Raw genomic sequence first — 12412 nt, 5'->3', positions numbered from 1 at the left:
GATTTGGTTTGATTCGTTTTTTATTTTAAAAGCCAACAAAACAAAACCAAATCAAACTACATATCTTTTATCTGGTGTCAGGATGCATTTTAGCATCAAAACTAAATCAAATCGCACTGCAAACATCCCTAACTTCAAGGGTAAAATTACTTACCAAATCGGGTAGATACCGATGGGAAAAGGTGTGAACATACAACATCACCTTTAGGTACATCGGTTGGCACCCGATGTTAAAAGTTGATTTCAACCGATGTGAAATGTCATTTCTGTAGTAGTGAAAAATTGATTGAGTGATTTGTTTTCGGAAAAATTGATTTCAGTTAGGCTAACTTATTTAAAATTTCACATTAAGAAACATAGATAATTTTGTATGGAAAAATAGAATTATGAATTATTTTATAAAAATATCGTTCATATAGTTTAAGAAAGATAAGTTGAAAATATTGTAAAAAGAGAAAGTAGTAAATTGTAAAGGTATTAGAAAATTGACATTAATGATTTATTATAACTTTTGTACTATCAAACTACATTTATTTATAATGACATATAATTTAAGATGGAGAGTGTAGTAATTTTTTTATTTTTTTATTGCAGTCCTTAAAAAAAAATTATATATAAATACAAAACTAAACATAATTACATAGATCAAAAGAAAAATATATATAAATGTTATCTTTCAATTGTTTTATTTGTCTCTTTGTAATGGTTAAAAGAGATGTTTGATTTTGTGACCCCTTTTTTTAAAATTTGTTTATGCACTTAGTAAATACTTTTCTCAAGTGTAAACTTGGAAAGCAATGATTTGTTAGACAACATACTCTTGAAGAGAATGTTCGAACTACACTTAGTGATACAAAAATTTCTTTAACAAAACTATCAAGTGTATGTCACTCTGCTATACAGGTTAGTGGTGGCTCTCTGCTTTTCTTGAATGGAGACATAGTCAGCCTCGACTATGACCAAAGTTAAGCTTTAGTTACCATATTTTCAGCATCTACTATCCCCTTATTTTAATTACCATATTTTTAGAATTTGGATAAGAAAAGAAGATCAAGAGAGAAATAGACACATATTTTGGAATGAGGGAGAAGGAGAGAGTGATTGGAAGGAGAGAATCCATTTTGCTCCTCCTTTATATAACATAGATATAGATAAAGGTTTAGCTTAAAAAAAAAAACATAAGATAAAGGTTTAACTTTAAATTTGAAAATATTTGGATCAAGGACAAATTTCTAAAGAAAAATATATGACCTTTAGATATTCCCTTAAATTATGGTATGGATAATGTGATGAGATTCCTTCAAAAAAAAAAAGATACTGTGATGAGATGACAAATGATTTAATCAATCATGTGACATTGACCTTGACATCCATTTAGAATTAGGTTCTTAATTAGTAAAGCTTCATATGTGTGCTGAAAACAAATAAGTGTAAATTAGATACATAACGCGTTTCCGTGCAGCAGTAGATGAAAAATTCAGAAATGATTCCACAAACCTTGGCTACCGGAGTGAATGTTACAACTACAAGCATTAAAATTAGGGTATGGCAATGACTAAATTTACTGAATGGAAGGATTCTTCCTAGTACTACATGATAAACATTAAATAATTCAAAAGCTAATATATTACAGAGAGGGAAATAAAGTGTCAATCACATCCTCAATTTGTAAAATCTGTTGAGACAACATTATGGCATTGCTTTCCAAATAATCAATGGTATGTTACTATGTTTCAACCTCTTCTCTCCTTGGTTACTTTGGCAGATATGACATTCAATCATTTTGCCTCACAAGGCCATGCCGGAGTTTGAACCACTAAGGAAACTCATATAATATGCAACACTTATTCTAGCTACCAATGAAACCTGACCGGTTAAGAATGAAAGCCAAAATGAGCATGCATATTGCGAAGACAAGGCCTGATCTTCCTAGCAACCAATTCTTTGTTCTTTTAGCACATTCAGCTCCTCTTTGAAGCCTGTCCGCCCAAAGCATCTGTCAAGACAATGAAAAGGTTCATCTCAGTTCTAGTATAACAAAATAACTGAAACTAAACAATTTCAAGGAACATAACACCAATGTTATTTTATTCTAAAATAAAGTGGTAGCTATGTGTTAGGATAGGAACCAAAGAAATTGAATTGAAAGAATAAGAGAAATCCCTTTATGATAGTTTCCCCTTCAACAACAGAGTCATTACTCTATTTACCAAGTGTTTACATATCTGAATAGAGAGAGATCCCTCCTCTGATGGTTTTCCCTTGACCAATAGAGTCACTGCTCTACCAAGCAGGTGTCTACATATGTGAAGAGTTCCTCTATATCCATGTACGTGATACATCTCTAGCTAATCTTAACTGCTCTAATTCTCCTTTATTATGTATCCTAATACTACGGGAGGCACCCCATGGCCCTACTAGGCATGGCACTGATGACATGCTAGGACCCGTGTTGCAAATCTAAACCATGCGGCACCATGGCAGATTTTTGTGCCATGTGCCATCCCACCCATTGGAAACACTGGGACAGCTAGCAGAAACCCAATGTATTTGTTATTCTGCACAGGCTCAAACTCGTAAGTAATATCAACCAGTTACAGAAAAGTGTGTAAAGTTAGCCGCAGAATTATCTTGTACTTGTATTCAAATGTTTTACAAGCTCATATACTCTCACATTTTGTTACATTTCCTAGTATGGCCACACCTTCATCTTACCATCTTGTTAATCTTAGGTGCATAATTTTATTGATGAATACAAATTTATATAACTTTAGACTTTGGAAAAGAAGATACCATTTTATCCAAGTTCTCTGGTGATAAGGATGACATCGCCTGCTGAGCTTTTGCTGCTTCTTCTGGTGAAAGCTTGAAACCAAATTGCTCTCCCATGTTTGCCATCACTTCTGGGCTCATATTTTTAACCATTGATGTGAACATCTGCAAAACAACATAAACTTAGAAATTAAAATAAGGAAACAAACATAATAATACTGAACATCAGAATGTGTGCAAGATATAAATTATGAATAGTACTTCCGGAAAGAAAAACACAAGTGCACAACATTGACCAGGATGAAAGTAAATCTCAGACATGGAATGTAACGACTAAAAACCAAAGTAAACAATTAAAGGGTATACTTAATCAGAAATTACCAATAACTCCCTCGGGTCAAATATTTAATTTAAAAAAAAATGATGCACACCTCTTAAGAAAAGTTGGTTAACTGCATCTAAGTGATGAAAAAATAATCATATATCTTATTTTGTTCGTCTTCTCATGTTAAACAAAACTGCAACTTTTGGCATTCCTCACATTTTTTGCAATATAATATATAAATATAATTGGAAAGATGAATTAAAATTTAATTCAAGAGAAATTTTGGAATAACAACATTAAATGATTAAACAGAATTGATAGTTGAATTTTGCTTATATTTAAGAACACCAATTTTAAATATTTTATCACTGGTATACTGTATACAAGACTAGAGGGAGTACTGACTAGTAACATGAGAGAGGTGAAAGATAAAATTTGGTTGCAATTATTCTAGACAGGCATGTAGAGGAAGGATGCTGATAATTTCATGCGCTTTATGAACATACCTGCCGCATAGCTGGATCTTTCATCTGGTTTCTCATCTGTTCTTGTAAATCAATACTTGAGGATGGGAAGTTTGGCTCTGAAGCATTTCTAATATTTGAAAACGCATTGTTAGAAGAACTTGGTTCTCCAAAAGCACGAGTGGTGCTTGAGGATGGGAAGTTTGACTGTGAAACATTTCTTTCATTCTTGTCCACAGCTGCTGATGATGGAATAGATTCTTTCCCTTTCAGTAAGGATGCCATTTCAAACATCTTCTTAAGCTCATCTGGTGGCATTTTACTCATCATATCACTTGCAGTTTTAAACATATCGGGTGTCACGTTGGGAGGAATAGATCCTGGGTTGAAAGGAGAATTAGAGGAACCTCCTCCAAAAAATGGATTGTCCCCTTGAAATGAAGATGCCATGTCAAGCATTTTCTGAAGTTCCTCAGGTGACATCTTGCCAATCATTTCCGAGGATGCTTTAATCATATCTGGAGACACATCTTTGGATTGTCCATTATTTAAAGAAGCCAGAGTGGCAGGATCGACATTTGAAATGAAGTTTTGGAATGATCTGTAGAATAAAAAGAGACAGTGAATCAATCTTGTAGATTAATGATTATTGTAAAAACATTAAAACAAAATGTGCTTCCCACATTTACGAAAATTCCAACTACCTGATGGCTTCTGGATCTTTTTTCAGTGCATCTAAACTCTCTGAAGTTGATTTTGGATTCCCATTGTTAGCTATACTTTTACTCTTAGAAGAGTCACCAAACTTTTTTGGTTGATCAACTTTTTGTTCAGAAGAAGAGCTTCTGTTGTTTCCAGAAGGCACATTCTCGTCTTCTTCAGTTATTTCTTCAATTACTAATTCTACATGCACGATTTAAAAAAGGTTAAATCTAACATCCATTAAAAATTTAGAGCCATAAACTTAAGGGAGGCTAGGAGTAAATGAAGGGGTCAAAAGGAAAAGAGGACGGGAACACATACTTCTGGGTGCACGATCACCACCTTCCTTTATCAACTGTTCCTTGGTATCCCTGAAACAAACAGTTGATGACATCAAACAGGAGTCCAAACTCTAAAGACCAGTTTACTCCAAACTCTAATGACCGAGTTCCCCCCTTTTTTAAAAAAAGAATAACAATTATATCCTCTAATTAATTACAGAAGAGGAATAGAGGAAGAACACCAGTTTACTTCAACCGTATCAACTCCTTTATTAGAGGACACTCAATATTCAATCGAAAAAACAAAACTGTGAACACATTACAGATATACTTAGTTCAGCATCCAATCCATTGTTTACATTGATTGATTGAACGATTAATTGATTGTAGAATTTGATGAAAGCCACCCATAATTAGAAAATTGTCAATCACAACAGTCACAAATATAGATGTATCATATATGTCGTATGTAGATGAACAAATAATTATGTTCCTATGAGAGATGCGTGTATGTGAAAGGGAGCAAGATCACACCGTAAAAGATCTGCAATTGTATCATCGCCAGAAGACACTTCAACTGCATTGCTCAAATCAGAAACGGCTTCCTACACAAACCAGGAATGCCATTAAATATTGAAGTGAACAAACATACACTGACAATTCTAATACGAAGAGCTATTTGAGTCACTTGAAGCTTACATGTAGCTGGCCTAGTTCCTTATACGCTTGACCTCTTCGATAAAGAGCCTTGAGGTTCTTTGCATCATATACTAAAACCTACCATAGTTAGAAGAGCATTAATGCATTGCTGGGATGAAACAGTCAATTTTCAGAATTGAAAGTAAATTCATAGCCGGTTAAAATCAAATATAATATTTGCATTGTATCAGAGTAGAGTAGCAATCCTACTTTTACATAATACAATTATTATGTAAATTTCTTTATAGTCTCCTTGGCTGATAAAATTTCCCAAAATAATCTCACTGCTTACATGTTGGAGATGACAGTTAAAATTTACAATTAACATCCCATTGCAATGACAAAATGAAAGGAATTATGTGTACCTCAGAACCTTCATTTATGCATTCTTCATACTGCCTTGTCTTCAAGTAACAGGACATCAAGTTTAGTGAAAGCGCCAAAAGAAGCTTTCTACTTTGAAAAGATGGAATCTCTTTAATGTTTTCCTTAGCCTGGAATGTAAAATTAAATTAAAACATGATAGACTTTAAAACTGATAATTTCCTTTAGTCTCAAAATAGAGATAAATAAGAAGAAGAAGAAAAAAAAGGTGCGAAGGTAACAGTTAAGTAAAGTTCACCTACCAGCTTATACTTCTGCAAAGCTTCATCGAACTTTCCTTGACTGTGAAGTGCATTTCCCTGTACAATTTTATTTTAAATCATCAAGACAAACGCTAGATTAGACAGTACACCAACTGGTTTAACAGAAAATAAAAAATTGTAATCAGTTATTAGGGTCATACAAAGAGTAACACTTCATATCTTTATGCAATGACACCATGGCTCTGTTTGGTAAAAATAGCGGATAATTTATAAGGTAGCTGATAGCTTATAGCTTATAGCTTATAGTTGATGACTTATAGCTGATAAGCTAGTTGAAGTGTTTGGTAAAATTAGTGGTTCAACTAACTTATAAATGTAAAATGACATAAAAGGACAATCTTATTTCATAGTAATATTTATATTAATTAATATTTAAGTGTTTATAATTTATTAATTTAATATATTTTTTATGCATTATCATTGGAAAGATTTGGACAAAACAAAAAAAAGTATATTTCTTTAAAAAATAAAATAAGCATGTCAATAAAGTATAAAGAGTTTAGTGAATTTAAGCCTAGAAAAAGTATTAAAATGTGATTATTTTAACTAGGGTTTTAAATGATTTAGACGTAAAAAAATGTAGACGTGAAATGATATATGAAAAATAGCTTAAGCCTAACACCCTTCATAAAAACAATTTAAGCCTAACAAAAAGAATTTAAACGTAACCAAAAAAAATTAAATGTGTCCTTTTTATGAAAAAAAAATATAACTTAATTCATAAAAAAATATTTATTTAAACTGAAGGCAATGGTCATTTTATTTATGAAAAAAAATAATATATTGCACTGGAGCTATATTGCAGTTGCACCGAGAATACAAGAGAATGCAATAGATCAAAACGAGTAATTATAAGGTAAGGCTATGGATGTTTATAAGGTAATTATATCTATTAGTTATATTATAATAAATTATAAAGGGTAAAAGGGGATTTTAGATAAATTAGTAAGGGCAAAAGTGGAAGAAAAAACAATAAGCTATAATCTCAAACGCTACTTGGAATAGCGTCTGAAAAATAGCTTATAAGCTCGTGGTGAAAAACCATTACCAAACAGAGCTTTTTTTGTCAAACGAGCTTATAAGCTATAAGCTATAAGCTAACTGTGTGGCCTTACCAAACAGAGCCCATGTATATTTCCGATCAAACCATTCATTCTATCATTCTATGGAAGCTACTTTATTCAAATGTAATTCCATTTATGGATCCTTCTTGAAGCTGAAACAATTGAGGAAAAGGGTTTTTCTCATGGCTTCATAATTTGGTTTTTCAGCAGAAAATTAAAAATTAAGGACCAATATATGCAGATAGTCAGATACCATGCTTCCATCATGAAAAATCGCAATGTGATAGATTCCCAATTCTCAGCGACACTTTGAAATTACAAAGGGTGTGCTACGAGAATTGTGGAACTTACTCCAAACTTCTTGTATCCTTCGGATTCATCTCATGTCACACGCATCAATATAAAAAAGAAAATAAAAAAGACCATGGCTTGCATTTCATGTTTTACAAAGACACCTGATATATATTACTACTGACCTGGTTCTTCAACATCTCAGCCCCACTCAATTGATATTTGACCTGAGCATCAGCATGAGCACGCATAGCTGCTACTTCTTCGGGAGATGCATTAGCCATCTTCTGACCAATCTCAGCCATCTCTTCAGGCCGTGTATGCTTTAACTGTTCAGCCGCCATTTTAAAATCTTGAGGATTCATATTCTTCATGCTTTCTGAAGCCATCCTCATCAACTCTGGATTAGACATCATCTATATTTCCAAAACAACAAAACACATCAATAAGTCTCCACATTATATCAATAAGAACGTATACTTTTAAACGCAAAAAGTCCTAATCCTAAATACCAAGACTCGGCTTCAAAAAACAATGCATAATATCTTAAACATTCAAATTCAATACTAGAATCAAAAGTGTGTTCAACAATAAATTTGAGTGCAAAAATCAATTCTATAATCAAAAGCTCGAATTTCAAATTTAAATTAGAATCAATTTTGGAGGCAAAACGTCCTAATCCTATATTCGGCCTCAAAAAACCGATGCAAGATATCCAATTTTGTTAAATAACAGCTACAACAGCATTATAGCTATATAACATTGCAGAATTTGAACAAATCACTAATGTATTTAGCACAAACTATCTTCAAATTGTGGCTATAGCACCGTTGTGCAGCGGAATTTAAACAAACAACTATTTTCCGCGATCTGCGATTGAAAATCTATCATAAACATTCAAATTTAAATCTCCAAGATCAATTAAAAAACCATACAACAAGATCAAACCAAAACAATAAAAACTATTGAATTGTCACAAACTAAGATTGGTGAATTAACAATGAAATTGAGTTTCTTATAACATTATAACAACAATTATGGATCATAATTCTACAAATCAACATGCAAAAAAAAAAAAAAAAAAAAAACCTGTTGTTGGATCCTGGCCATATCAGCAGGTGTCATACGACTCATCTGTTCTTGAGCGATTCGGATCAAATCAGGATCCATCATACCGTTAAACATTTTGAATTATGATCAAAATCGATCGAAAATTGAGATTGAAAACGAAAACGAAAACGATGAGAGAGAAAGTGTGTTGTTTGTGATTTTCTCTTTCTACTTTTTAAGTTGGAAAGGTTAATGAAGATTGTAGTTATGGGTTATTTGAAAAAGTGTTGGATTGAGATATAGGGAAAGTACGAAGAGAATGAATATATGAAACAAAATTTAGAGGTGCGCCTACCAAAGTTGAAAAGAAGAAAAGAAAGAGAAAAATAAATTGAGAAAGTAGAGATGGATATGCGGTTGGTTTTTCTTTTATAATACACTCCAACTATACAGCTAAAATTGTATTTTTTTTTTTAATTTATCTTTTATTTATCTCATATTTGTTTTACTTTTTTTTTTTTTTTAATCTTTTTATCTAATGTTTGTTTTAGTCATTTATCTTTTTCAACAGTATACATGTTTTTTTTTTTTTTTTACCTATTTTTGTTAATTGAGAGGTTAGAGCACACATCTATATGGTATAAACGGTTCTCACATGATACTATATATTACTTAATGCTTTTATTTAAACAACTCAATTACATTTTTTAGGTGGGTTGAGGGCGGCAATGGGTGAGTTTGGAGACGGCGGTTATTAGCCTGGGAGGAGGAGAGTATGAGGGAGTGTATCACTTTGCTGGATAACATTGTTTTGCAGGTTAATATTCATGATCGTTGAAGGTGGTTATTAGATCCTCTTCATGGATGTAGTGTTGGTGGGACTTATCATTTTCTCACAAATTCTGAAGAACAGTTGGCCGATGAGGATTTTATTGATGTGTAGCACAAATTGGTTCCGAAAAAAGTGTCGCCTTTTGCTTGGCGGTTGCTACAAGACAGAATTCCTACAAGAGCAAATTTGGTGCGTCGTCTCATTCTTCAACCAAACGACAATTTGTGTGTTGGAGGGTGTGGATTATCCGAAATGACATGTCATCTCTTCATTGGTTGCGAATCTTTTGGAAGAGTCTGGGTCTTACTTTGTCACTGGCTTGGGTTTTCTTTTGTTCATCCAGGTTCTATTAAGGACCATTACATTCAGTTTACTCACTTGGCGGGTTTGCCTAGATCTACTCACGTGTTTTTTAAGGTTATTTGGCTTGCTTGTGTTTGGGCAATATGGAAGGAGAGAAACAACCGTGTTTTCTATGATACGGTTATTGATCTGTTACATATTGTTGAAAAAGTTAAGTTAAATTCTTTTCTCTGGCTATCTTCGAATCTTGAGCCTATTTCTTTTGGCTTTTACGATTGGTGGAGACATCCCCTTTATTGTATGGGTGTGATTTAAGTTGTTTTCGTCTTTTATGTTTAGGTGGTGGCATCTTTATTTTTAGGTGATGTGGTGTTGTAACAGATATTAGAGGATTCATCACTTTAGCACACCTTGTGCGGGGTGAATCACTCTGTTTCTGAGTAATATATTCCATTTTGATTTGTTCAAAAAAAACTCAATTACGTTTTTTAAATATCCATACCACTTTTCCAAAACTTAAAATGGATCCCACTAATCTTACCATATACTCCAAATTATATTTTAAATTAATATATAAAATGTATAATCAAAATATATAAAATGTATCTCACAATATACTTAAAGGGAGCCCCTAATATGGACCTCTTTTATTATGGTCCACCCATGGTCCTTCCTAATTGACCTACAATAATAGGTAGATTTTGTTCCTTTCTGATTTAAGCTGCAGAAATCACTTTTACATTTCCCTTCTATTTCTTCGCTCCATTTCACATTTCATATCCTTCTTCCATGCTAGAAGACCATCGTGAGCCAGCACCTAGAAGAGAAGGTGTGCTTTGGTGTCCAGTGATATTCACACTTGGTTCCTCGCAAGCCTTCTTCCATGCATATACTTCCTTGAATGCTAATCTTTCTTATCACTATTAGATCAAATTAAAAATTGGGAATGAATTTACTGGGTGTAAATGTAATTTGATCAAACAAGGATGTCTTAGCATTTGAATCTGTTGATAAGCTAGTCGGAAATGACAACGGCTTCAAGGATATTACCGTGCTTTTGGAAGTATCCAACGAACACTTTTGTTGATTTTGCTGTGTCAATTGTGATTCATTGTTTGTTGTTGTTGTTTTTCGTCAGCCTTTGAAGGATGAAATTGAAGGTGTAGAAAAAAATAGTGAGTTAGATTTGTTGGAAATTGGATTATTCTTTCATTTTACATTTCAGCCATGTAAATTTGTTGTCGTGAATTGTGGAATTAAGTGGTAGTGGCGGTGGTTTCCAACATAATACCCAACCCAACAACCTTTACTTTTTTTTTTCTCAATTTACTGTGTAAAATGAGAAGGAAGAGATCATAAAAAAATAAAAATGGAAGGAACAAAAACTACCTGCTACAGCGGGTCAATTTGTAAGGACCACGGATGGACCCTAATAAAAGAGGTCCATATTAAGGGCTCCCATACTTAAAATGAATCAAAATATCCAAAAAAAAAAAAAAATCAAATGAAAATATATTAAATAACGTACTACTTGACACAAATAAGTTATAAGAAAATACAATAAAAAATAGATAAACGTTAAAATAAACTACTAGCATAAAACATAATGAACGTTTAAAATAATTTTTAGATGTGGATATTCTCATGCCCAAAACGTTCCCATATATGTTCTATCAAGTCTTGTTGAATGTGTCAATGAATTTGCTGAAGGTGAGAAAAACACAAGAAGAGAGTGATGACAGGTCAAATTACATTATTCTTAGCATGTTTTTTAGTCATTTTCAGTAGGTTTTAGCTGCAAAAATGAGGAGTATTAGAACGATTGCCTATAATTTCGGGACTTTTGTGATGTTTTCTATATTTGAGTCTTTAATTCTAGTTTTCCCGAAACATAGCAATTTTAGGGGGGTTTTGAAGTAATTCACGAAGAAATCATGCAAATCGGCAAATCAAGAACATCTGAAGAATTGTCAAGACTTTCGGAAGACCAAGAATGAAGATTCAAGAGGCCCCATGAGACATTACATAGGGAGGAATTATGTTCCCAAGTTCCGAGGCAAGTGAGTTGAAGACGAAGACCTAAAAACGACGAAGATCGGAGAAATTGGACCCGGAAGCACACAAGAATGCGCCTAGGGCAAAGTTTAATGATGCCATGTGCCTAGGGCATATGTGATGCACCCCAAGCATCTCAAAATGTAGGGGCGCAGGCGTAATTTTATTCCTTTTTGTTGGTAAAGCCCGCGTTTTTAACCCAAAGCTTGTTAGAAATCTCCATTATAAATACTAGTCTTCTTCATTCATAATTTCTCGTTCAGAACTGTGGCAGTTTAAGAGGAAAGCTACTTTGGAGCTTCGGGAGAGAATCTATCTTCTCCTTGATTTTCTACGGTATGTTTTTATCTTTAGTAATTTGTTTTTAGTTACCATGTGTAACTAAATCTTTTCAGGTTGGAGTTCTAAGATGAACATCTATATATTTTTGTTGGATATTTATTTAATATAATATGTCGTTTATTTTATATATTTATTCTTTTGTTCGCTATTAAGTTTTATTAGGAAGTAGTTTATTTTTATGATAGGGCCTAATATTGCTATCACTAACTAGATGCTTATATCTTGATATTTATATCCCTTTACTGATAATTATCTGTCTAGAGAGTAAGTGATTATTAACCAGGCAAAGATGTCATATGAATTGTCGACCCTAAGACGTAAGTGCTTAGTGGCTGAAAACCATTAAGACTGGGTGGTACCCCACCGAAACTAGGATTTATCTAGTTATTAATTAGGGAAACAAGTGCTTAGCTGAAGGTAGACGTAGATTAGGGTTGCCCGTTTCTAGAACTACTAAGAAAGTGCATGTAGAGTGTGTTATGAGTGTCCTAAGATTCATATATGGGCAGACCTAAGGGAACCTTGGCCTTCATTGCCTTGGGAAACACTGGAAAGTAAATTTAAGTTTATGTTTCAATTACCTTT

At 33.1% G+C, this 12412-nt stretch overlaps 1 protein-coding gene across 1 annotated transcript; it reads right to left on the bottom strand.

The window, feature by feature from the left end:
* Nucleotides 1-1415: 1415 nt before the first annotated feature.
* On the bottom strand, nt 1416-8430 carry LOC25492168 (outer envelope protein 61). The gene is made up of 11 exons (XM_013600237.3): nt 8335-8430; nt 7431-7661; nt 5870-5926; nt 5609-5737; nt 5244-5321; nt 5079-5149; nt 4585-4634; nt 4266-4464; nt 3604-4162; nt 2794-2937; nt 1416-1996 (listed from the first exon to the last, which is right to left on the bottom strand). The coding sequence occupies exons 1-11, from the start codon at nt 8428-8430 to the stop codon at nt 1850-1852; spliced, it is 1761 nt and encodes a 586-aa protein (XP_013455691.1). The 3' UTR covers nt 1416-1849.
* Nucleotides 8431-12412: the final 3982 nt, after the last annotated feature.

Source organism: Medicago truncatula, chromosome 4, assembly GCF_003473485.1.
Source record: "Medicago truncatula cultivar Jemalong A17 chromosome 4, MtrunA17r5.0-ANR, whole genome shotgun sequence".
Classification (NCBI taxonomy): domain Eukaryota; kingdom Viridiplantae; phylum Streptophyta; class Magnoliopsida; order Fabales; family Fabaceae; genus Medicago; species Medicago truncatula.
The sequence above is the reverse complement of the archived record's forward strand: the minus strand, read 5'-3'. Positions and strand labels throughout refer to the sequence as shown.

Excerpts from the sequence above, each read along its gene's own strand:
- LOC25492168 (XM_013600237.3), bottom strand. The coding sequence starts at position 8,430 with ATGTTTAACGGTATGATGGATCCTGATTTGATCCGAATCGCTCAAGAA. Across the intron at positions 5,927-7,430 it reads CTGAGATGTTGAAGAACCAG|GGAAATGCACTTCACAGTCA; the intron begins GTCAGTAGTAAT and ends AAAATTGTACAG. Across the intron at positions 2,938-3,603 it reads AAGATCCAGCTATGCGGCAG|ATGTTCACATCAATGGTTAA; the intron begins GTATGTTCATAA and ends GTTGTTTTGCAG.